This window comes from Artemia sp. Qi Xiang Cuo, chromosome 12 (genome assembly GCF_049724085.1).
Source record: "Artemia sp. Qi Xiang Cuo chromosome 12, ASM4972408v1, whole genome shotgun sequence".
In the NCBI taxonomy this organism is placed as follows: domain Eukaryota; kingdom Metazoa; phylum Arthropoda; class Branchiopoda; order Anostraca; family Artemiidae; genus Artemia; species Artemia sp. Qi Xiang Cuo.
Genome location: NC_142805.1, coordinates 55,165,728 through 55,193,260, shown reverse-complemented (window position 1 = coordinate 55,193,260; position 27,533 = coordinate 55,165,728). Strand labels below are relative to the sequence as shown.

The 27,533-nt window shown below is 34.9% G+C and overlaps 2 protein-coding genes across 4 annotated transcripts in view; one reads left to right on the top strand and one right to left on the bottom strand.

Annotated features, from left to right (window-relative positions):
- Nucleotides 1-27,533, bottom strand: part of LOC148946292 (beta-glucuronidase) — a 124,147-nt gene that overhangs the window by 71,022 nt on the left and 25,592 nt on the right. For all 3 annotated transcript variants that reach the window (XM_089098356.1, XM_089098357.1, XM_089098358.1), the window contains exons 4-5: nucleotides 14,280-14,455; nucleotides 5,648-5,796 (exon numbers count right to left, since the gene is read on the bottom strand). In XM_089098356.1, the coding sequence (XP_088954482.1) occupies nucleotides 5,648-5,796; nucleotides 14,280-14,455 (325 nt within the window). The remainder of the gene's footprint in view (nucleotides 1-5,647; nucleotides 5,797-14,279; nucleotides 14,456-27,533) is intronic.
- LOC148946293 (uncharacterized) lies at nucleotides 16,780-26,656 on the top strand. Its single transcript, XM_089098359.1, has 4 exons — nucleotides 16,780-16,893; nucleotides 19,814-20,003; nucleotides 25,802-25,955; nucleotides 26,506-26,656. Exons 1-4 carry the CDS (start codon nucleotides 16,806-16,808, stop codon nucleotides 26,599-26,601), a joined length of 528 nt encoding a protein of 175 aa, XP_088954485.1. The 5' UTR covers nucleotides 16,780-16,805; the 3' UTR covers nucleotides 26,602-26,656.

The following is a 27,533-nucleotide window of genomic DNA, read 5'->3' as shown; positions in this document are numbered from 1 at the left end:
GAAAATTTATCTTATTTTTGAAAATAGAGATAGAAAAAAAAATTATGTATATGCTTACAAATTCTGACTGGGCTTCTATGTCTGAACTCCTTAGCAAAACATTAATGGGGTCAAGCTCACAATCTTCAGTAGCGTGATGTGAGGCATTATATAAAGCAGCCTATTCCCTTTTCAACTTCCTTCCAACTTGCGTGCAGCTGACACTGGTGTCAGAGGACCCTGCCATTAAAAGATTTGCGGCCATTGGTTGGTCCAGGTCATGTGTAGTTCTTCCAGCGAATTTGATAATTGAAGGTCTTGCAGCTTGCATTAATATACCTTCGCTATATCTTGCTTTCTTTTCAGAAGGGGGGTTATTGCACGTATCCGCTTCCTTGAAAAAAAAGACAAAAATTTAACATGAAAAAAAAATGCATTTTGTTTTTTGAAAATAGTTCATTTTATTTTATTAATTTAAAGTATTTTAAAACATTTTTTTTTTTTCAATCTACTAAATATTTATATTTTAATTTATTATCAAAATAAAATAATAATTTTTACAAATTTATATTTCTTATAATTATTTTAATCTCTTAAACTAAGTTAAGCAGCATAGATTCTAAATTGTTTTGATTCTTATTCTAAAGACTAAAAGCATCATTAGGCGAGCCCTACTCCCTATCTATGTACCCCATCCTTCCTGTCTGATTATCTTGTAAAAGAAAACTTAAACCAACCATTTTGTGAATTAAAAACAAAAAAAAATACCAATTAGAATTTTTATCCACGCACTTATCGAAGACGAAAGAAGTCGTAATAGATTCTAAATTGTTTTGGTTCTTCTTCTTCTAAAGACTAAAAGCATAATTATGCTACTGTGATCTAAAAATATCACTGAAATACATTTTCCAGCAGTACATGGTAGCGAACTATAAGTAAGGAACGAACCGAAGCTCTAAAAGGGAAGCTTTTGCAACAATTAATACATTAAAAGAATTAACATTTTATTCTAACCCCAAATTATCGATTGAGAGCTAAGCACTTTTTAAAAAACATCCCTAAAAAGGTTAACTTATCTTGATAAAAATCACCCCTTAAATGCAGGCTGGCCGGTAATTATTTTCAAAAACACCCCTAAAAAAAAAAAAAAAAAAGCCCCTGATATTTATAAAAAGGAAGCTTTTTTAACAATTAATAAATTAAAAGAATCAAAATTTTATTATAATCCCAAATTAACGATCGAAAGCTAAGCACTTCTTTCAAAAAACATCTCTAAAAAGGCACACTGATCTTGATAAAAATCACACCGTAAATTTCAGCCTATAAGGGAACTATTTAGAGGTTTCAGCTCCTGAACAATAGGCTTCTAAGTGTATAAGTACCCTTAGTTCTAGTGTCAGCCTTAAGTAGTCAAAACTTTTTAAAAGAGGTAACCACACAGTGTAAGGAAAGAATTTCTTCCTTAACTTAATGACAAGACAATTTTTTTTTTAATTATAATAATTAGAAAATTTTTACTCACCAGAAATTGCTTAGAATTATCCATTTTCTATGTAAATGTTTACAAAAAATGTCTGTAGTGTTAAGTTGAATAAACTATTCAGAACTGTTGAACAATCTATTTTGAAACCTGAATATATACAAAAAAATAATTGCATAACAACGAAACAAGAGATACTGGTTTTGGTTGATCACTAAAAAAAAGACATTGAACTTTGAAATTGCGTAAATCCCCTGGCAAAGATAGAGTGTAATGCTCCTATAGAATAGAATTACCAGAAAAACCTGTTTGTACGGGGGCGTAAGCAAAATGGTAGGGTAGTTACTACTCACAATGTGTTTTTTTTTCTTCTTTTTTCTCCATACCCGGGCACTTCGTATCGAAGGAGTCGTCGTAGAAACTTCGAAAAGGGCTCATTCGACTGAAATTTGGAGTGGCTAGTGCCCTTTTTAATAGTCGAAAGTGATTGGAGGACAACTAGAAACCCCCCCCCCCCAAACCCATCATTCCCGCAAACACATCCAATCAAAATTGTGAGATAGCCATTTTGTTCAGCGTAGTTGATTTCCAGATAGAAAATATGCTTTTGTGGACGACACTCCCCCCCAACCCTCAGGGCAAGGGTTTTAAGTTATGCCCTGGAGGCATACATATAACCTAACATAACATAAACCCCTATGCCTTCCTAAGGCCAGAACATAATTTGCACTTTACTGAAAAAAATATAAATGTTTTTACTTTTATAACTTTAATAAATCAAATAATATTAAGATTTTGATTACTAAATATCAGTATTTAGTATATTAAACAGACAATGCACATTCATTTGTATTTTTTTCAGTAAAGTGCAAATTATTTTCTGGCCTTGAGAAGGCATGGGTTTTTAGCCCAACTTATGTTAATTTCTGCTCGTTTTGAGTTTGACTCGGTTAATTAATGTAATTTCTTCTCGATTTAGGTTTCGTTTATTTATCGGTTCTGGTTTGTGGTAGTTTCACGCTAGGTAAATGATTTTAGTTTATTTTTTCTAATTTTTGGTTTAATAGAACTGCTTACTTTTCTTCGAAAAACTTATTTTTTGGGAAATGTTTTTTTTTTAATTAATCGGAGAAAGAACAGACCGATCGATTTGATTGTTACTCGTTTTTCTACAATACAATGTTTTCCATTTTTTTTCCCAACTTATATTCACAGTAACGGTAACACTGGGTTTATTTAAAAATTAAGTATACATTTTCGATTCCCTGAAGCAAAATTGTACGGGAGAAAACCCTCCTAATAAAAAAAAAGAAAAAAAAATTAGAGCTCAACTTACCTTACCCGAAAACCACCGAGCCTTCAAACAGGACCCAACAAATTTATAATATTTATATTCATTTACATATTCAGCTGCAACTAAACCCTCCTCAAAAGCTTAACTTAAATGGCCCAGAATAATCCATCCAAAATATTCAGTTTTGTCTGTTTTCTTTGTAGGCCAGACCGAACAACGCAGCTTTCTCAAGCAATACTGAGACAACTTTCTGAATGATATGAACACCTGTTTTTATTCTTTCTTTTTTTTTCTTTTTTTAAGTCGTGGTTTTAAGACTCATTTAACTCCGATTATACAGTGCGGGGGAATTCCGTATACAGTTCAAGCACATGGGTATTTCAAAGGTAAAGGAAGATTTGCTATATGTTTTCCAGTGAAATTGTCTAAGCATTATTTCATGTACTTGTTTTCAAGACCCAGCCATGAACGCAGAAGGGAGGGACCTTTTCTTTATCTAGTAGGCAAGATCGAATAAAGTGGCAAGACTTAAAAAGCTCCGTGGATTGTGCAGGCAGCTGATTTCTATTTTTGTAGAGGATTACTTTATGTACTCGCTTGCGGGACTCAGCTATGTACTCATGGGGGGGGGGGCTTTCCTTTATATAGCTTATTTTCATTATTTTAAGGTTCATTCAAGTTCCATTATGCAATATGTGTATTTGAAATACATATGTTTCGAAGATAAAGGTAAATATGCTATATTTTTCCCAGGAGAACTGTATAAGAATCACAACAGGTTCATAGCTTCTTGGGAGGTTGTAAAGTGGGAGGCTTTGAACAAATTGGGATGGAAGAGGAGCGTACGTATCTGTGTTGGCATCAGGCGGCTTGGTGCGTGCTGCTGTGAGTTGTTGCTAGTAGGCGGTGGCGCCATTTCAGAAAACTTCAGGGGGGGGCAAGATCAATTTCGGGCCCCGCCCAGACTCAAAATGTAATTACTCTGTTTGACAGACTACCCTTCAAATTAGTGTTCGAATATACATTAAAGCAACGTAATTTATTTAGATTTTGCAACCTGGTTAGGGACAAAAAATCGTTACGAGATGGTACATTTACCACACAAATTAAAAACGGAAAGTTACGTGCAGTTACTTAAGCAATGCATATCTCCTTGGCTACATTTTTGCGAAGTCGTCCACAAGCTTTTCAAAAATACGCTCCTGTCCTGCGGCCTTTTCAGAGAACACAAGAAGCAAATATGAAAGCCGGCCATTGTCAATTGTTGTCCAAAGGTAGTCTTTCACAAATATCAACACAGAGAAAAATCGTTCATTTGAGCATGTTGTGAGCGGGAGTGTGAGGTCTACCCTCACGACTTCAAGAACCTCAGAATAATCTTCCTTCAATCTTCCTAGGCTTTCAAAAAGACCTAAAGCGTTTTCTGGTCTCTGTGGAAGCTGCAACACATATGCACAAGCTATCAAAGCTTGACTCTTCAGCTCTATAACATCGATGCCAGCCTTTTCGAAGTAAGTCGCAATCTCGAGAAGTAAATCTGTGTTCATTAATTCTTCGGATTTGGAGTTAGAGCATCGTGTCACTTCTAGTACTGGCAGATGGACAGAAAAACGCTCTTCAAACTCATTTATCACTCTGTCCAAAACCTTGTAAAACTCTCTTTGTGTTTTCTCTTCTGTTCTTGCGCCCTCAGATTCAGTGCTATGCTTTCCAAGTGTTGATGTGATCAAATAGTCCCTGAATCTTTCGGATATCTTCTGAACTCGTTTGATTTTACTGGTATGGTTGAAGCAAGAGCGTTTGTTTCCGACAGAGCAGCTCCAACATTAATAGCCATCTCGTTAGATTTGCCGTATAGGACTAAACAATACACGACATCACGCATTGTCTTCAGCTGGTTTTTTGTTGTGGTGATTAAAGTGCAGGCATCTCAAAGGATCAGATCTGGGGCCTGCAGTTCTACAAAAAGAGGGTTGATCACTGCAAGAACTTCGTGAATGACATGCAAACTGAATAATAAGGGAAGCGACTCTAGTTGATTCTTGAGACATGTAGCTTCTGCTACTTCCTCCCTGTCAGAAGATACTTGAACAACTGACAGAACTGCGAGTATTCAGTCATATCTTACCAGAATTTTAGCAACTGATTTATACCAGTAAGATCCCCCCCCCCCCAAAAAAAAAATTAATAATAATGGCGCCACTGCTAGTAGGAGTAGTAATGGTAGTATTTCCAAGACCCAGCCCTGTACAAAGGGGGAGGAACACATTCAACAGCTGTGTACAACAAGACAGAGACAGTCTTGTGGATGGTATCAGCAGTTAATTTTAAACCACTGTGTGAGCAACTAATTCTTTTCTTTTGTAGGATTATTTTATGTACTCGTTTGCAAGGCCCATTCAAGTACATAGGGGAGGGGGAGGGGCTTTTCTTTACACAGTAAGCAATATTGATTAGATTAGCGAGAGAGAGCTCCTTCGAATTTTTTTTATCGTGATTTTAAGATTCATTCAAGTCCTATATGAAATACGTACGTTTGAAACATATATGTTTCAAAGGTAAAGGAAACTATACTACATTTTTTCAAGAAGAATATACTATTATTTTAAGTAGGTGATTGCAAGACCCAGTCATGTATACAGGGCGATCAAGACCTCCAACACCAATGTACAACAAGATTCAGACAGTTCCGTGGATGATGTTAGCGGTTCATTTTTAAACGCCTTGGTTCTTAGATTAGAACATATCACAGAAATTACATTAATAATCTACAACAAGCATTCTATAGCAACATTATACAAATGCAAATAAGTTTGTGGCACAAAAAGTGTATGCGTACTTATAAAAGTTAAAATTGAAAAGAGAAAAAAGAAAAGAAAAAAAATTGTATTTACCAATATAGTTATTTTCGCTAGTTTCTGTTGTAACAGTAACGTCATCAATATAACTTCTCGGGGTTGTATAAACATACACTGGTCTGTGTATACCAGCATAATTTGTAAAATCAAAATTGTACTCTTGTATAAAATAGCCTGGTGGGTACCTAAAATTCAAGCTCGCTGAGTGAAAAAAAAAATAAAAAAGGTTATTTACCTTCAATATGTTTTAGTAGACATTTCTCAGATGACAAACAAAAGTAGAAGCAAAGGCAAAAACTAAATAAATTGTAAAAGAAAAAGAATTCAGCTAGGTAGAGTTAATTTTTGTGCTAATAATATTAATATACCATTATATGAGCTATACCAAGCTAATTATATTATGTTAGTTATAAAGATTAAAGAGAGACAGGACACAGAGTGTTAGACATCTCTGTTCATGTGAATATTTCTTATACATGTTTTCATCTGAAATATTGATTCATTTGATTTTTTTTTCGAGTATGATGATATTTGTCTGAAACTCAGTTGAAATAAAGAGATGGAGCTCGACAATTTTTCTCAGGTGAAGGGGAGGGGGGTTGAAAATTAAAGAAAAAAAGCCAGAAAATAACCAGATACTTTAAAATGATGCAAAATTGTGCACCAACTTTCCTGTGTGTTCTCGATGTATGTTGTAATCTACTATCTGTGTTTCTACATTGAACTTTGTTCTAAACAAGATATATTTTCCAAAAGTTGCAAAATTTTGCAATTTTTGGTCTTCTAGGGAGGGGGGAGGCTCTGAAAGTGTCACTGCTCACCCCTATGTGTCTCCTTTGTGTAGATTGCTTTTCCCTTAGTTGTCATTCTAACATTAACCTTATCATAAACGAAAAACAAAACAGAGCAGGTATGAACTGAAACGCCACAGTAGAGAGCGTGGCTCATAAATTTGAGCCAACAACAGCAAAGAGCGACGGAAAAAAAGAGGAAAGAAAAGATAAAAGAGAGTCGGGAGACGAAGCAACAAAACCATCATGATATAAAATAATAATTATTAACCTGAAAGAATATACACTTATTCTATATACCAATGTCAAACCTATTTCTAGGCTATTTTCATTATATTTTTCTTTTATTCGAATAGCTGCCTCAATTTTATAAATTTTTTCCATAAGAAAGGCTGGGTGCAGCAAAGACGCAGAATTATTCACGTCAATTTGGTATATTCCCTCTAATGAACACAAACATTAAAAAAGAAAAAACATAGAATTTAATAGAAAACCGTTTCCTTGTTTAAATCAAAGCGGCTTTCAGGAGCTTAGATCTTTAATATCAGCATTTTTCACTCTCACATTTTTTGAAGTCCAATGAACAGGGGCGTAGCATGATAAGTTTGTTGTTTGTTTTTGGTTTTTTTGGGGGGGGGGTATATAAGAAATGTGCTGAAAAAATCGTCCAATGCGTCAACAAATGCTGACACATAAGCTAAATTAAACAGAGAACATAAGCTAAATGTCAAGGTTTTGAGTTGGGGGGAGGGGGGAGTCCCCCCCTTTAGCTGCAACCCTTCCCATGGTTCAATGATAAATGAACTTCTCAGGGCCAATTTTTTTATTCGTTGTCTTCTTTTTTCCGTAGAAAAAGGTTTCTGGACACGAAGCCAGCATATACAGACATTTTCAAGCTTATTTTCGCTATCCTGGTTAAACTTTGTACCCATTTTACTCAATATCTGTATATTCTTATTCAACTATTGAAATATCAAAACAAGTTTCCACAAGCCCCCATGAATACACCGTTTTTGAATACAGCAATTGTGAGCATTGCTTAGTATCTTCTTAAGATGTGAATTCTCAATTGGCACAGCGTTTTTTTTTTGTGTTTATATATATATATATATATATATATATATATATATATATATATATATATATATATATATATATATATATATATATATATATATATATATATTACATAAGTATTCATAAATGGATTCTTTCAATTCATTTATTAATTGAGCAAACAAAATGATACAAATTTCTATGATAAAAAACAAACCATTGCATTAAACCAGTTTAAATCAGACCTTTTGTCTATGCGATTCGAATTACTAGCAAGAAACTAATTGAGAAAACATTAACATCATAAGAGAAGGTGAAGCTGGTAATAATTACACCTATTTTATATGATAATGGCACAGAAAATACGGTACTGTTGCGCTTAATGGTACACACAAAAGAAGTGAAGTTTGGTTAATGCTAATAAAAAAAGAAGAAAAAACAAAGGATGAATATATAATAGTTTAGAAACAAATTTGGGCTATATATTTGCACATTAGGGGGGTGGGGGTGGGGGAGGGGTAAAGCATAGCATATATTAAATATTTAACCTAACCTAGGTACCTTCCCCCCTCAAACCCCAAAAAACAACAATTTAAATATTGTAAATTCAATGAGAAACCACCCTCTTCGATCAATTTAGATAACAATTAACCGCTTCACGTGTCTCCATGACTGCATTCCTTTGACAGTGTATAGCGCTGTGTACCATTAAGCACAACTGTACCGAAAATACTTCATTTTAATTCTTATTCGATTTCTTTTTTCTTGCGATACTATTGGCGGACATTCGACCACAAAATCTTTTAACAGCTTGAAGTTATACGGAAAAGCATTTAATAAGGTTTGTTAAAACTATTTCTCGTAAGTGGTTATCCAAATACTTCACAAATCTAACTTCGTCTATTTCGAGCAGGGTAAATAATCACATCTTAGTCAATAATTTCTGGAATATTTAGACAAACTCTAAGATTTCATCAAATCAAACTCAAATAGGAACCCAAAGAAAAGAAACGGGTACAAGATTTAAACAACCCTTCGTGCTACTACTACTATTAGCAACTTGACTGCCACATCAAGGCACCTGAGCCAACACAGATGCATACGCTCCTTCTTCACCCCAATCTAACCTAAGCTTCACTCTTTACCCTTTACCGAGAAGTTCCGACTTTATTTTAATCCTTTCTTAAGCCCTCTTCCACCCAATTTAGGGACGAACTACTTTTTGCTTCGCCCAAGATGGATGGCTAAAAAACCCAATATTTGGCAATCTTTCATCCTACATCAGCGAAACGTGGCCTAACCGTCTTAACATTTCTTTCGTCATGGCCCTTTGTACTAGGGCCTCAATTATCCATTAAAATGGCACAAACTTGACCTCTAACATTTTCACCTTTTGACAAAGAATTGAGCGTCCACTTTGGCCTAAATCACCTAAGATTCTACCACAGTCCGAATTGTAGTTCCATCGATTCTACCAATACTGACTTAAAACTAATTCTAGCCGCAGTCCAAAGTGGCGTTAATCATGTTCAAGCAATGGTAACCAATACAATAATTGGCTGTAACTGGTGAAAAAAATACGCTCCGATAAATGATCCCTTAGAAAATTGTTGCTCCATAATAAAAGGCAAATTATTACACTGCAATAAAATGAGAGCTACTGTTTCCTTTGTATTTCAGGATTTCCCCTGAATCTCAAGAAAAGTTATTTGAATCTTTGTGTGTATTGTGGGGTAGACACATGTAGGGTCGAGCCTACGTCCCCAAAGATCCATTGCCTTTGCACTTCAACACTACTGCAACTACTACTACTACTACGCAGCACCAAGCCGCCTGAGGCCAAAAAAGCTACGCATGCTCCTCCTCCATCTCAATCTATTCAGAGCCTCCGTCTTTACACCCTCCCAGGAAGTTGCCATTTCCCTTAAATCTTTCTTTATAACATCCTCTCACAACAGCCGCGGACGACCTGCTTTCTGTTTAGCCATAGAAGGTTGGCCGAAAAGGACAATCGTCGTCGAGCGTTTTATTTCCGTACTTTTATCAACAGAAAAACACAAATCGAATAGCTCTTTTGATTCAAATCAAGTTCAAACCAAACAGTTGGCTCATTTTCATACTAATTTTTAACAAAATCTCACATAATGCCATTCAATTCAAATTTTTGGCTTAAATTTTTCTCTGTGCTCTTATTCCTACAACAAGTTGGCATTATATGATTTAATTTCCTTGATTTGATAAAGTGGCAAAAACTCTGTCAAATGACTCTTATTTAAACTCACGGAGGACTTTAAGTGTGTTTCTTCAGTTTTAACGTTAACAAAAAATATTTCAATTACACTAACAATTCAAAACACTGACTATTTTTCTTCGAAAACCGTTGTCACTTGGAAATCAACGATTCCCTTCCGGCACTGACTGTCTCTCCCTATTAGTCTTTAAATTATTTGCCAACAGATAAAACTTCTCTATCGATCGACGAGAGAAATAATTTTTTTTATGTCGTCAAAAGCCATTATGTCTTTACTTTTAATTTTACCTTTAAGATACTTATGCCACAGTGTTAACAGAAGCAAATCGGACGCATATACAAATAAACTCCAACATATTTCCTTCATTTTATTGCCATTTCCCTATATGCCAATTCATTTATTTTGCAACAAATATTTCTTTTATTTACTGTGGAAAGACTTTGTGGGCACCCTGTAGTGCCAAAGTTTTTCATTTCTGGCTCTAAGTTCCAGTAAATTTAGTTGTGTCTAAAAAACCACGGTATTATTTGTTTTTTACTGGCAATAGCAGTGCATTGTGTTATTTATAGCTACTGCACGTTAAAAAACAGATGAAAGCAGCGGCGTAATTTGCTATGGGGCAGAGAGCAACTGCTCCTCCTAGGCATCGGTTTGCCCCCACCAGACCCCAGCTTTTCCCCACAGCTGAAATTCAGTTTCTTCAAAAATATTTTCAAAACTAAGATAAGCCTTCATAATTCAAGCATCCACAGAACCAGATCAGTTTTCTTGAGCATATCTTTGGTATTTTCTTTAGTATATAATACCAAAAAGAGGCCACTGTATAAAGGAACTAAATAAATAATAGGGGACAAAATGAGAAAATAAATAAACCAAACAACTAAAAAGGGACTAAGTAAGACAATAAATAAACCAAACAACTAAAAAGGGACTAGATATGAGAATAAATAAACCAAACAATTAAAAAGGGACTAAATATGAGAATAAATAAACCAAGAACTAGCGCTTGTCAAGGCAAGACATCACTTTTACATCGTGATAGTTCTCAACTGCGAAATCCAGTTTTATATCAATTACTGTATTATTGTTTCCGGGGCCCCTCATATTTGGATTTTATAAAGAAAGGGGCCCATACTCGTAAGTTTCTTTGAAATGTCATTTTTATGAGTTGAGCAAAGAAGCGAGCGTACTGTACATTTAGCGATATATTAATTACCGACAAAATATAATTAGCGATGTCTGTAACGAAAACGTATTTCGATGAGCGTATGGACAACTTAAAGCAACTGGTAGAAAATCTTCGTAGGGAGAATGCAGCGTTAAAACAAGAGAACACTGGCATGAAATCTGCTCTTGTGGCAGTTAAAAACCAGGTTTTAAGAACTGAATTGTATGTTAAAGGCAAGAATCTTCTTATCCATGGAATTCCTAACAAGGAAAATGAAGATATCGAAGAAACCGTTAATGATTTTTTGTCAGGAATGTCGGTACGGAAGTAGGGATATTAAGTTCATGGTCATCTGTAGACTTGGAAACAAGGCTCAAAGTCCCAGGAAACAGAACTCGCATCCGGCATTGGACCCTATTCTTGTATCTGTTCTAAATCTTCGAAAAAAGAATAGTATTATGGCTTGTGTTGGTCATCCAAGAAATACGGAGAAAATCGTCAGTATTGACCATCCATTCGAGCTGGCCAGACGTCGGAAAGAACTTTTGAGTATGGCTTATAATTTAAGAAATTGTAAAGTTGCCTCCGATAAAGTGTCTCATACCAAAATGGTTCAGAAGGGGACTAGGTTATGGCTAGAATCTAAAAAGACTTCGAGTTCTAACTGGATCAAGGACTATTATAGATTACCCTATAATAAAATATTAATTTGGGCAATTATAACGATATATTTGGCCAGTTTTATGACACTGTTAAGGAAAAATTCATGGCTTATTGTCTAAAAGCTCCTTTAAGGAATCCTCGATCAAAAAGGTCAACACCCGTAGCTCCCTGGTTAACATCGGGAGTCCTCATGTCAATAAATAGGAAGCAGAACCTATGGAAAGAGTACAAAAAGAGACCAAGTGATGCTAAATTAAAAGCAGTGAGGTTGTACCGTAATATGCTGAAATCAATTATTTGGAAAGCTAAAACAGTATATTTTACAAAGACATTAGTTGATTGCGGCAAAAATACAAGGACGACGTGGGATGTGATTAGGGAAGTCATTCGGCCATCCAAAAAACTGGAGGGTCTCCCTAAGCCTCTTAGGGTAGACGATCAACTTATCACAGAAAAGGACCAAGTATGGCAACATATAAACAAATTCTTTGCGGAGATAGGGAAATCAATTGCTGAGAGCGCTTCCTATTCCTCGGTATCATAGACTTGGAAGAAGTACCTAGGCCCCCGTGCTTTAAATCAGTGGTTGTGGAAGATGTTATGGTGCAGAAAATGACAAATAATTTTTTGTCTTTGAAAAATTCTTCAACAGGTTTTGACAAAATTTCTGCTAAAGTAATTGAACATATCCTTCCATCGATTATCACCCCACTTTGCCATTTGATTAATAAGTCATTTCAACTAGGAGTATTTCCTCAACGTCTTAAATTGTCGCGTGTGATGGCTCTCTTTAAAGGAGGTGACCGTGAGGATCCTGGGAACTATAGGCCGATCTCTCTTTTGTAAGTGTTCTCTAAGATATTTGAAAGGCCAATGCTAAAACGTCTGGTGAGATTTCTTGAAGCAAAAATTTTTTTTCCATCAACATCAGTTTGGGTTTCGCGCAAAGTATTCTACAGAACATGCTTTTAATAAACTTCTCCAGTTTATACGACAATCTTTAGATTCTAATCTTATTCCTGCAGTCATTCTTCTTGATTTAAAGAAAGCTTTTGACAGCCTTATACACAAGATCCTCATTGGTAAACTTTCTCATCATGGTGTGCGTGGGGAAGCTTTGTCTTTGTTTTCTTCATACCTCACTGACAGATCTATTGCCATGGAAGATACAGACAAGGAAGTTCCAATTGAATACGGAGTACCCCAAGGTTCTATTCTTGGGCCAACCCTCTTCCTGATATATGTGAACGACCTCTACGGACTTCTTAACACCCCTATTCCCAATGTTTGCTGTGGAATGTGTCACAAATGTTACTCTCAAACTATGTTGGTGTCCACATCTTATAGTCGAGAAGAACTGGTAGCCTTTGCAGATGACACTACTCTAGGTGCTGCAGCTGCGGGTGAGTCATCCCTTATTCTAAAGCTTCAAGCAATGATTGAGAAGATATTCAATTGGTTTGACATAAATCAACTATCTTTAAATGTAAAAAAGTCGTACCTTCTTATTTTTCCCGTACAGGTGTGAGCTGCCCCACAATTACTGAACTTCCTACACCAAGAAGCTCCATAAGTCGCCCCCCGAATCGATATGTGCGATTCCTGGGAGTTCTTTTGGAGGGAAATTTAACGTTTAAGCGGCACGTCCAAGTAATAGTAGGGAAAACTTCCCGTGGACTTGGAATCATGCGAAAGGTAAAGCGTTCACTTCCTTTTCCTAAATTCCGTTTTTTATCTTTCTCTCTTGTTTCACCTTATATTTCCTTTACGTTAATGTTTATTTTTGTGGATGTATATATTTCTGTTTGTACTCGCTACTGTTCAAATTCTCCCTAAGAAAGTTGTAATGAGTCTTTAGTCGACTACAAGAATTCCCGTTGATCTCTTTAAGATTAAAGATATTTATGTTATATCTCTATCTTTGTTGGCATATCAATTCTTCCATGGAGATCTCCCATTTTGTTTTTCTGGACTACTTAAGCTAGTGGGGGAAGTAAATTTGTACGCAGTTCGAAACTGGGAGGATGTGATGATTCCGGCTCCTCCCTCGGTTCGTTCAGGCTTCGGTCTGGTCGTGACTGTGGGGCGTGCTTGGAACTCGGTTCCTGCTGAGATCCGGCAGTCACGAACACTTGGTTCCTTTAAAAGACAGATGAAAAGTTTCTTATTAAAGGTAAATATTAAATAATTTATAGTTGCTTTATGGAGTTTTTTTTCTTTGTTTTTGTTTGTTTGTTGTTGTTTTTTTTTGGGGGGGGGGGGTGTTTTTGTTTTGTTGGGGGTGGATACATAATTATAGATCGAATTTTATTTTTTTATTTATTGTCTGGTGATATGGGGGTCGCTGTTTCGTTTAGACTGTCGGTGAGTTTACTTCTTTTCCTTGTAGATTTATAAATTATCCATCGTTTAGTATTGTTTATGCCAAATTTTAATATTAGTCTTTTATTCTGTTTCGTTTCCCAAATAACGGGCCATAGAGCCCTTTGGGATACTGTTTTTGTTATTGTTATTTATGGAAATAAATGGAACTTGAACTTGAACTTGAAATGAACCAAACAACTAAAAAGGGACTAAACATGAGAATAAATAAACCAAACAACTAAACTGGGACTAAATATGAGGATAAATAAACCAAACAACTAAAAAGGGACTAAATATGAGAATAAATAAACCAAACAACTAAAAAGCGAAACAACTAAAAAGGGACTAAATATGAGAATAAATAAAAGGTTTACCTGTCGGTATTGTTTGGAAATACAATTCTTCCTTGCGGAATGGTAAGCGGGGTGAGTGTATTGTTCAAGGCAACAGTGACTTTGTTTTCTGATCCATAGCTAACTTGTTTCGTAACCTCAGCTACGAATGGCAAATATCCTCCGGAATGATCTGTCACTTTTATCCCATTTATCCACTGAAATAAAATGAAGTTATTTTTAAAAAGAGTAATAAAGGTTATTTTCAGACTCCCGGTGATTTATAGGAAATTGTTTATAAATAAAGTCTTTTTTCTTTTCTATTTTTGCCATTGAAAATCAGAGTCTGTGTTGTATTAAAAACTAAACTAAATCCGCAAATGAGTAGGTTACGTTGCTATGACGATTTGAAGCTTCGTGGTTGTTGAGATACAATTGCAGAGTAACATATGCAACTATGTCTCAAGGGGAAAGCTTGTATCAGGGACGTAGGGGGGGCCTCCGCCTCATGACTTTTTTTTTATTTTCCCATAATTTTGTCATACTTCTGACAAAATAAGAGATTTGAAGGATTTGGCCCCTTGCAGCAAATGCTTGGTGAGCTATGAGGCCGAACTTACCCCCCTCCCATAAAAAAACATTCAGATAAAACTCAGTCTAATAATTTCTACTAGATTTAATCTGATAAGACCTTTTCATCAAGGCAGATGACAAGAATGTAGCCATTCCTTCAAAGACATCGGGTTCAGCAAATTATATATATATATATATATATATATATATATATATATATATATATATATATATATATATATATATATATATATATATATATATATATATATATATATATTTACATATATATATATATATATATATATATATATATATATATATATATATATATATATATATATATATATTTTATATGCATATATATGTACATAACATGAACCTGGTTCACGAGGTTTAGTCTACAAGCACAACAAGTAATTAGTCTGATAAAAAGATCTTTAGAAAACTCTCTACCCATCCCCCCCCCACACACACACAAGGTTTGGATCAGGTGTAGATTCTCTACAGGAGCAACGTCGAGAATAAATTTCACTAATCACAAAGTTTTTTGTTTTTTTTTGAAAAGAACTTGTCACCTCTTAGTAGATAGGCTCAAGTTCCTGGACACCGAAAAGGCATTAATTGGGACATTGAGTGTTACTTCTGACTTTTTCAGATGGAGATAAGAAAGCCCATTGTGGTAGACCTTGTCTTATCTTGTTCAGGTTGTAATAAATCTATCTATCTAATCAAGTTTGGTTGATATCCAACAATATCTTTTGGTATATATCCTGATAAACAGAATTTATGGACGCTCCTTTCCCTGGAGAGGTCGAGCAAGCCTGAACCTAAAACAGGCATAACATCGAAATCAGTTGCTACTTTCCATAAAGCTCTGTTGAAATTGAATAACCCGTTTGACTGATATTCTCACTATAAGAACCCAGCCCCCATCACTTCCTACCGTTTAAACCCCGAAACAATCAAATTAACTTCTAGCTCTTATTTCTGATCAATGAACTGAGAGCCGACCAGCTGTTCTGGTAGATGTTGTGATGGCAAAAATGTAGGGCCCTCTCTCCCCTTCTCTCTCCCATAGGAGTCAAATCGGCACACCCCACGGGCACGCCCCACGACGGGACTAGGCCACGTCTTCTTACTTTCCAAGAGGGTTCTTTGATATCCGACCATTCCTTCCGATGGATGTTCTAACGACAAGAACTTATTTCTAAGACTGGTGACTTCAGTGCCATTTGCTGGGACTAGGAGTCCAAAATAGTAAGAATTGTGAACTGCATTTTTTGAATTACCATGAGACTGTAGAACAAGTTTTCCATCCAGGGTGTACCGGATGCTCTGTGTGTGACAGCTTCTGTTAGACATCAAAGGCTTATGGTTTCAACTCCCACACCAACAGCGATTTTTTAAAGAATTCTTGCTCAATTTTTAATCAGAGAATCGAAAAAATGATCATTTTAAATCCTCATACGATTAATACAATTGACAATATGCTTACGAGAAAACAAGGACATCTAAAAATTGATTTAATCTGTGAGACGTTATTGTGCTATCTACTACATTATATTGGATATTATCTCACATCTGTGCAGATAGCACCCTTTGTGCTATTATAGCACCGTTCAGATTTTAAAGATGAATTTGCTTTGATCAATGCTGCATTTTCGCTACATTCTTAAGCCGTTTTGCTTCAGACAAAAAAACGCTGTTCTCTAAACCATGGGATAGAATGCAACCAGTAAAATAAAAAGTTACAGGTTTCTTTCAGTGTGGATCATCATTTTTCATCATCTTACTGTTATCAATTTGCACAAAATAAAAAAAAATTAACTTGACAACATAATTTCACAAAAACTAGCTTGTGAGATAACAGAACTGTCAATCAAGCCTATGAAGGATAAACCATGACCATGACCGTATTGTTTAACCTTGCAATTTTTGATTAGAAAAAAGGGATAAAAAGAAATTTCTCAAACGTAATTGGCAGTTATCAAAATGAATTCCTTTCTCGCAGTATTAGCCACCTTACTTGTTGTTACCAATGCCAAACATGTGGTACGAGTGGCTTCACTTACAGATTGTGGTAAGACACATCACTTCCTTCTGTTTTACAAATTTTTAAACTGGTCCTGTTAAATCTAAGTAGCCGTTTTTCTGCTTTATTTATCTGCTATAAATAACAACGAGATCGTCATCTCAGCTTGTATTTGCAGAGTTTTTTCCTTTTTCTAATAACCTTTTCAATTGGTTTACAACCCACCGAATGTTTTGGTAATGCGTACAAATATAAGGAGGCGATATAGTACATCCTTTAAGTAGGCCTATATTCAAGAGAAGGTTCTTTCTATCGATTTTTGGGTATTTATTTTATATCTTAAAACCTCAGACTGTCAAAAAATAAACTTTGGGCTTATATACCACCCCCCCCCCCCCCAAGAAAATAAAGTAGCTTCAATTACAGATTGTGTTGTTAGATAGATTATTTGGATTATTATGGAGACCCTCATCACCGCATGATCTTATTCTGCATAATCTAATCACCCGAATCAAATTCAAGGCCTTGTAGTGGGCTAGTGCAGCTAAGTCTGAGCTCAGGTTTTCGTATTACCAAACAGAATATTTTATACTATATAGAACAGTCTTGCAACAAAACTGATAGAAGTACAGTTTACGCAGGATTTAATCTGTATCATTCATGATCATCTGTATCATTCATGATCTGTCATCCCACAGTAGGCGAAACACTAGAAGACAGAAGCTTGAAGTTATTAAATACAATCAATGAAACAGCTAAACTTTAATAGATCATTCATGATCTCTCATCCCACAGCAGGGGAAACACTAAAGACAGAAGCTTGAAGTCAATAAATACAATCAATGATACGGCTAAACTTTAAGAGATCATTCATGATTTGTCATCCCACAGCAGGGGAAACACTAAAAGACAGAAGCTTGAAGTCAATACATGCAATCAATGATACGGCTAAACTTTAAGAGATCATTCATGATCTCTCATCCCACAGTAGGTGAAACAATAAAAAACAGAAACTTGAAGTCAATACATGCAATCAATGATACGGCTAAACTTTAAGAGATCATTCATGGTCTCTCATCCCACAGTAGGAGAAACACTAAAAGACAGAGGCTTGAAGTCAATGCATACAATCAATGAAACGGCTAAACTTTAAGAGATCATTCATGGTCTCTCATCCCACAGTAGGAGAAACAATAAAACACAGAAGCTTGAAGTCAATGCCTGCAATCAATGAAACGGCTAAACTTTAAGATCATTCCACATATTAAACATTTTTGAGTACTTATCACTTATGAGCAGAAAATATGGGCACAATTTTATAGGGAAAGGAGGCATAGAGACTATAAGCAAGAGGAATTGAAATAGGACCGTGAACCTCATTCCTAAGCATATAGTATTGCTTCACTTCCTCTATGGAGCAGAAATTTTCAAGTTATTACAAGTTTTTAAGTCACTAATCCAGATACGGCGGTCAATAGAAAAAATTGCTAAATATGATCTTGATCAGGATTGGAATTAATGGTCCTATCTACTCATACAGTAGGCTACACATTTACTAATTTTTTTCGTTTTGCATTTATTTCCCCCTTTTTTCTCTATCTTTGCTGTTTTATTGGTTTGTAATCTCCCTTTTATTTAATTTTTTCTTATATACTTAGTCTTGTTTAAAATGTTTTGGGTGATTTCCAAATAAATAAAGATTATTATACGTGATAAGGGGCACGGTTGGAGATTTTAAGAGCTATAAAGACCAAATTTTTCTACAAAATCGGACGGGTCATTTGTCCCAGCATCCCCTAAAACCTTCTTTAACTGCAGAATGTTATCACTAAGAGAGGGGGATATGGGATGAGTAGCCTGTCTCTTATTGGGAAAAACCTTTGAGCATGAGATGCAAGTTTTTGTTCCTGTTGTAATTCTTAAGCAATATTTCCGGTTTTACCTCCTCAATATTTAAAACATATGGTAGGAGTTACATCAGGCTTTCAGTGAAGCAAAAAGGCTTGAATCAGGCTTTAGGAAGCGATAGAAATAATGATGGTTGGTATCCTCCTTATAAATGCTAAAAAAAAATGTGAAAAATAACGAAAAAGGTAAAAGTGCAAAGAAAACACACCCCGAACGGGCAAAAAAGATAGCATAAACAGGGGTAAGATTCAGCACACAGAAATTAACCTAAATATGAGGGAAGCTACCGATCCACTCTTAACATTAATGCTTTATATAAACTTGGCAGAATACAAGACGTAATACCAAGTTCTGTTGAAAGTGTGAAATTATTTTAAATTAAACAATTCGCGTTTTCATTTACTAATAGGCTAAATTTGTTACATTCTGGTAAACTTTCAGTAAATTCTAACACTTCAACATAAGAAGCAGGAGTCGAGATGACACTTTCGCCCCTCCCATCCAAGCCAGTGTAAGACTGGTTTAGTTTCTAACCTAAATACAGCCTAATTCTGCTCTTATAATTTTTTACGCATCCTTCTCTTCATTTCATAAAATTCACTACGCCCTACAACCTATAGCTATTGAAAAAAAAAGATGCATTTTAAACAAATGTTTCTTTGACTAGGCTTTTGTCTGTGAGCTGATACAACAGCCGAATAGTTCCACATTTTTGTAGCAAATATTATGATTAATCTGCTTTACGTTAAAAAAATTAATACGTGCACGGAGCTTTCCTCTTTTTTTTATTGTTTGCTCAAAATTAAGCGTGCTTTAGAGAAACTTTACTTTTGAGCTCCTCCTCCCAGGGCAAAATTTACTGTTCTGTCCACGAATAAAAAAACAGATTTTTTAAGGGGAATCATAGGAGTAGGGATAGTCGTAACGAAAGAGAAAACCTGTTTCAGAGTAGGACTGGGTGTAATTTCAGAGCCTCTACCCTGCCCCATCCCTTCTGTAGCTTTAGACGACTAAGGATTTATATATGCACTACTATTACTACAAGTATTTACCATTCTAGGTGGTACTATTCTGACGGGTACTGGAGCTATTTTCACGGATCCAATTCTTGTTCCCGGGGAAGCTTCTGGTCAGTTTGACTTTGTTCTCAGTGGAGACTTATCTTTGGACGCAATTGTCGAAAAAAGAGTTTTCAAGATAGACACACAAGAGCAAGTTCCATGCCTTGGAGCAGGATTCCTTGGATCATGGCAAGAATCCTAAATTTTGTTATTACTTCATATATATATATATATATGTATATTAATATATATATATATATATATATATATATATATATATATATATATATATATATATATATATATATATATATATATATATATATATATATGCAAACAAAGTGTCTATGGTCACTAGAAAAATAAAGAAGAAATATCGAACCAATATTTGGCCTGTATACAACAAGGTGTCCTCAGCTTTGAAAAGGGAAAACGCTTTAAATCATAGCAAAAAAAAAGAAGAAATAATCTAAAATAAAAAGAGCCTAACCAAAATATATATATATATATATATATATATATATATATATATATATATATATATATATATATATATATATATATATATATATACAGCTCAATATATATCCTCGTATTAATAACTAATTACGCCACTGACAGTGCTTCATCTGAATTTAATAAAACTTAGATTTCAGTTTTGTTAAAAGTTTATTTTGGTCCATGATGATATTTTCTGAAAGTGTTTTTTAGTGAAGGTTTATTGATATTAATCATAGATCATGGCAAGAATCCTACCAATTTCGATCTCCAAGTGGATTAGCAATTACGGTTTGTAAGAGACTTTATAAAATACTGCCCAATAGAAAAGTAAATGGCTTTCTCCCTGCATTCCATCCCTAGTTGTTGAGCCTTACGCGGTGGGGTGGGGGGTATTTAATCCTAGGTGCTTTGTTTTTTGCTAGATTTATAGGTCTTATTTTATCGCAATTTTCCCAAAAATGTTATAAAAAGTGAGAAAGACTTCTTTAAAGGATATTTACCCACAGATCACACTTGCTGAGCCATAGGCCTACTTACTTCACAGCAGATAAAAGCCATCCAAGATTAGGCTAAAAAAAATATTCCAGGTTCTCCGGTTCCAATTCTAGCTATGTATAACTGATTTGCTACATAACCTAAGGAGATCATATCATTTAGCTACACACTGCAACATTTAAATTTTTTTCATTTCAGACCTCCTACCCTCCTCATCCTGTCTCAATTAATAGTACGAAATTGTCCTATACCCGTCGCGTGACGTACAGGTCTAGAAAGAACAGCCTTTCACTATCTCATAAAACTAAATTCAAGGGACTATCCAGGATTTTTTATTGGGGGGGGGGGGCTTTACAGAAAACTAAAAAGTTCACAAAAAATTTGTTTATGTGCATTTTTATTACATTTTTACGAGTCAGACCAAATTAGGGGGAGGGAGATCTAACCCTGCACCCTCCTTTATGGATATGGGCTTGGCTACAGTTATACCCAAATGAAATTCCCAGGGAATAGGTTCACATGCGAAATTAGAATCCGAAGTCCTCTTCTTTACTTGTAAACAGTAGCATAGCCAGGATTTCTATCTTCTTTAGAGTCATATGGCCCTCAGTAACGGTGATATGCTACTCCTACTGAAATTTTCCATTCATTTCAGCTGCATGGAATGATTTGAACTTATTTTTAAGGAGGGAATTTTTTAAAATTAATTTAACAATCACCAAAAGAAACTTTTTATAAATTTTCTACCGAATAAGTTCCCTCCCGTAGGTAATCAACATGGCACTTCTAGATTTGTTCTTGCCATTAATTCCATTACATTATATTTTTCTTTTATCCTAATCTGTTCTTTCATTTTCCCAATTCCGTTTTTTTTTTGTTTTTTTTTAACATGAAATTTCTGTATTCCACTTCCATCTATTTGATCGAATTATGGAAACTATCATATCAGACTATCGACCTATTGCTACTACTACTAACAACTCACCACAACATCAAGTCACCTGAGGCCAACACAGCTACACACGTTCCTCCTGCATCCCAATCTATTCAAAGCCTCCCTCTTTACACCCTCCCAGGAAGGTCCCAATCTTTCCTTACGACATTCCCCCACCCCAAACGAGAATTACCTGCTTTTCGTTTAGCACTAGACAGTTGGCCAAAAGGACAATCTTTGGCAATCTGTCATCCTTCATTCGTAGAACGTGCCCTAGCCATCTCAACCTTTCTCTCATTATAGCCATAGAAAGCGGGATTGAACCACACTTTTCGTACAGTTTAATGTTTGAAATACGGTCAGTCAGTCGGGTACCCAGAACAATCCGTAGGCGATCATATTGGTCAAATAAAGCCTGTTCCGCCGTCTTAGCAAAAAACTGTAAAAGAGTGGTGTACTAAAAATTTCTGTCAGCTGATAGACAATTTCAACATTCCACTTCTGTCTATTTGATCAGATCAAAAATATTGTTATTAGCATGATGGCCAGATATGGTTAGACTGGTCAAATAAGGTTAGGTCACTGAAACAGCGGTCCTAAAGAGTTGAAAGTTGACCTTGAATTTTAAATATTAGTTACCTTTTTTTACTGAATTAGGAACACATTAATTCAATGGTCATGGGACCCTTTTCAGACGCAGTTTTAGGGGGGACAAAGGGGGTGCTTGCCCTGAGCACAGAAATTTTAAAGGCACAAAATTTCCAATAAATAATCTAACACTTATAATCATTTTATAAATTTTGTTATAAATGGCTGTAAGTATAAGCAAATTGAATAAGAAATTTTCATTTTCACCATATCTTTTCTGATATAAAGTAAGGAAATTCAGATTTAAATTCAAACCAAGGTCAGGGAGAGGAAGTTGACCCCGGCCCTATAGCAAATTACACCAGTGCTGTTGAGTCACTTCAACAGGGACCTTAGACAGCATTTGAATAAAGTACTTGATGACTATTTTAACAAACATCTTATATTTTAATATCTAATATTTAAATATCTAAATATTTAAATATATTTAAATATCTTATATTTAAGGGAGAATCCTCCAAAAGGGAATAAAGTTTCTTTTATGATTTTTAACATGCAAATTTCTGCAATTTATGCGCGCATGCCCAGAATTAAGAGTGGGGATAAAGTTTCAAGACTGGAAGAGGTCAAGGTATTTTACCAGGGATGTGGTAGAAAAATGAAGAATTCGGAAGAAAGTGTCTTATATGGTAAATGAGGCAGGGGTGAATTTAGCTACTATTTGTATTTATATAACAAATAACAGGTTTTTACACTGAAGTCTAACCTCTTTTAAAGTAATCTGAGAGAGAATGCCGGCCATTGAGCCTTTGTGGGGGTCTTTGATCCTATTGTTGAGATGTTTTTGTTAAAAATAATATATTTTTTTCCAAAAAAAAAATTGCAGATGAAAAATTTTATGAAATTCACCCAAGCTTTACGACTAAGAGTTTAAGCGTTATTTTGAAACAGAATAAAGAAACAAACCAAGGACAAATTTTGCTTTTGGAAAATGGAAAAGAAAAAGGAAAAGAAAATAGATACTTTTCTTGAAACAAATTCCTTTTTAAAATCTATTCGTTGTTTAAAATTAAACGTAGTTTAGACAGCTTCAAGAATCTCCTTAAAAATGTTATTTTAACGGCATAAAACTTCTGAATTGGAAACATAATTAAAACTATTAACCATTTCTAAGCCATTAAATTTCTATGAGAAAATTATATGCCAGATATTTTCATTTATTACTTTCATTTGTATATTCCTCAGTTTGGATTTGTAGGTTTGCGCACTATTAAACCAGACTAGGTTTGCTACAATACACTAACACAGTCAAAGTCAATAAAGGGAAGAAACAGAGAGCACCGATTCACAAAAATGTAGGGATACAAGCACATTTTGATTTATTTTATGAAGGCACAAAAAAGTTTTTCAAGCACAAAAAAGCTCTTAGAAAGTTTTTCTAAGAGGTCAATTTAGTTCTCTTTTTGATCCTTTTCAATGAAAATACCAAAAATGTATTTTTAAAAATCTAGAGGAAAATACAATCAAATCTGGGGGCAATTACCCCCCCTCCTTCCCCCACTTGGCACTCCTGAAAAGAGATCACGACGTTTATCATAAAGGTCTTTATCATGAAAATAATTAAATTAAAACAAAAGTTTTCAACTGAAAGTAAGGAGTAACATTAAAACGATGGTTCTCCCCATCCCCTACCTCTCGTTCATTTAGTTCTACAAAAAACTTCGTTTAGTTCTAAAAAGCGTGATTATTAAGTCTTTTAGTTCTACAAAAAACACCATTTAGTTCTAAAAACGTCAGTATTAAGTCATTTAGATCTATAAAAAAACGTCATTTAGTTCTGAAAAACGTCATTATTAAGTCATTTAGTTCCACAAAAAAAAACAACAACTTTACATTCCAATACAACGGCCCTTGCGTTCCAGCAGTCTTTCTTTAAAATAGGTGTAAAATTTAAAAAAAGCAAGGGGTTGAAGAGGCGGTAGCCCCCCTCACATACGGAATAATTCCTATTCCTTTTAAGTTTTAATGTTGCTTCTTACTCTCAGTTGAAAAAACTAAACACGCCGGAAAATCTCCCACCCTCCGTGAAAAATTTCCCTCCCCCAGAAATTTCTTCCGCAATGAAAATTCTGTCCGTGTAAATCCACCCCAACCCCAAAGAAATTTTCCTCTTAAAAATCTCCGAATATTTTGTAATAACAAATACTATATGCAAACAATCGGCAAATTGGATAACTTAAAGCCCATTCCCCAGGGGCTGCGGGGGGTCATGTCATCCCCAAAGGTACAGTTGCAATACCTTTCAACTATGCTCAATCAAATGGCTATCTCAAAACTTAGATTGGACGACTTCGAAGAAAAAAGGGGCGTAGGAGGGGGTTAGCTGCGCACCAATCTTTCCGGACACTTAAAGGGCAGAAGAACTTTTAAATTTTCATTTTGAATGAGCCCTATCCCAAATTTTTAAGACCATTGGTTCAATATGGTCACCCCTGGAAAAAAAACAAATGAACACGTATCCGTAATCTTTCTTCTGGCAGAAACTACGAAATTCCGCATTTTTATATATAGGAGCTTGAAACCTGAAAAGTAGGGCTCTCTGATATGCTGACTCCGATGGTATAACTTTCGTTAAGATCACTTGACTTGGGTTTATTTCACTCCTTGTTGGAAAATCAGCCAAATTTTCTCAGGCTCTTAGCTCTTGATGGGTAACATTGAACTTAATGAACTTTATATATTTGGAGTCAGCAGAAAAGCTAGTTTGTTTAAGTATTAATTATCATTAAAATTTTTTTTGAAGTTTCTGTTATTATTGGGCCGAGTCGGTTCTTGCTCACAATTTGTTACCACGAACTGCTTGATAACGAGAAAAAAACTAATAAAATATTGATATTTGGCCGAAAAGCCCAATTTTTCCTGATTTCTGAATTCCCTTATTTAATTTAATACCAATAAAAATAGTTTCACATTAAAATAGACCAAGTCAGATGAGACAATTTTTTGAAGTACCTAGGCCTATTTAAATACTTTATATTTAGGTACGATATTTATATTCTTCTTTTTAGCTAAGTTCTTATTTCGTACAATAGCTGCGATACTTCAGCAGCTGCAAGTACCTGTCCCTTCTAGATTTTTACCCTCCCTCCCCTATTTTGAAAAATAACCTTTTTGGTGGTTTCATGGGAAAATGTTTTTTTTTGTATTTCTTGGAAAAAAATTGAAAAAACAACATTTTGAAAAAAAAAACACTTCACCCATCTCCCCCTATTTTGTGAATTGACTCTGCCAATTGGTCTTACACAATTATCATCAAACTAAGGATTATATTTTGATAGTTTGTAATCAAATCTCTTTCTTTTTTGGGAAGTCTGTAACTATTTACCATGAAGTTAATAATTATTTACCTTCATTGTAATGAATATTCAACTGCGTGTTGTTAAAAACGACAACTTTTCTTCTTTTCCAGCACCATCCGAGTCTGTGATGCCCTTGCAAGCATTCCAGATATTTTCTGTCCATTCTTTCCACCAAACCTTCCGTGTGAATGCCCACTACTTGCAACTACTGGATCAGTACCTCTCACACTCAACATACCAGAGGCATACATTCAATTCGGCCCGGTAAGCAGTTACTACATACTTCTATTTACATAAAAAAAAGATAGACCAAACTGTGCATGATAAGAAAAAAGAGCAATCTAATGAATGACCTCGCAGTGTCTTCTTTTGGACAATTTACATAAAAAAAACGCAAAGAATACGGTATTGGAGTTAACAGCTTCTACTGGCGATGTCAACCTCTGTTTCCTGGCCCTATAGCCAGAAACTGCAATGGGGGTAGGGGTTCAGCCATCCTGTACTTTCACACATCCATCCTGCTTACTTTACGCGGATTTCTCCAGGTGTCCATTTAGAGCTGGGTCGAATCTGATGGGGGGGGGCATATCCCTTGTTAAAGCCCATATTTTAAAATAGAACAATCAGTATTTATCCTCAACCAAAATGAGTACTTTTCTTCAAATTATTATCGTTTTTAAAGTGTATAAAAATAAATTAACTCTCCCTTAATTTAGTTACTTATTCTTTATATTAAATTTGCATTTAGTCTTGTTAATAAATTTTTTAATTATTCTTTTATCCTTCATTTTATTCATTTCCTCTCTTATTTTAGGGCGACTATGAGCAAGTTGTAAGGGTATACTCCGAAGCCGATCCAGAGACCAACCTGGCTTGTGCCGACCTCAAATATACTCTCATAAACGCATAAGAGTGACTAATCCTAATTTTTAGCTCTTTTCTTTAATAAAGCATATCAAAATTTATTTGCTTTCCTTTTTCAATCTAATCAGTGATTACGCAGTTTATTACGACAGCTGCATATGAAAAAGAATAGCCTTTGCTTCAACTCAAAATATCAATTCGTAAAGTTGAAAGAAGTAACACAGTTCAAACACACGAAACCGTCTGTTTGAAGACATTGATTGTTAGTCATAACAGCCACTTCAAATAGTGGAAATGAAAATTTGCTACTACTATTTACTAAATCTAGCTCACTCAATGTATTTCTTTCTAGATTCTGAATAGATATATATTTTGAATTAATAATATATATAATGTACGTCCTAGCCGAGTGATTAGTACGCTAGACTTGAAATCTTTTGTCCATGAGCACCAAAGTTCGAATCCTAACGTGGGTCAGTGGCTTGACTTTATGAGTTCAGCCAGAGTCGACCCAGCTCTAAATGGGTAACTGGAGAAACCCGGAGACGGTAAACAGGAAGAGTGTGGGAAAGCAGAGAGTGACTGGCCCTCAACCCACCATTGCAATTCCTGGCTGAAGGGCCATGAAACGGAAATCAGCACTGCCGGTAAGGACTGTAAGGCCCACTGCTCTATTCTTTTATTCTTTACCTCTATAGACTATATATACTTCGTGTATATACATATTTTTGCGGAAATATATTATAGTGTTTCACGACAAGCGAAAGCTTTCTACGTTGTGGTAGCAATACATATATGTTTATCATGTATATATATTATACATATATATATATATATATATATATATATATATATATATATATATATATATATATATATATATATATATATATATATATATATATATATATATATATATATATACAGGGTGAACATATTTTGTGAATAAATAAATACATTATATATATATATATATAT

Excerpts from the sequence above, each read along its gene's own strand:
- LOC148946293 (XM_089098359.1), top strand. The coding sequence starts at position 16,806 with ATGAATTCCTTTCTCGCAGTATTAGCCACCTTACTTGTTGTTACCAAT. Across the intron at positions 16,894-19,813 it reads GGCTTCACTTACAGATTGTG|GTGGTACTATTCTGACGGGT; the intron begins GTAAGACACATC and ends TTACCATTCTAG. Across the intron at positions 20,004-25,801 it reads GCAGGATTCCTTGGATCATG|CACCATCCGAGTCTGTGATG; the intron begins GCAAGAATCCTA and ends CTTCTTTTCCAG.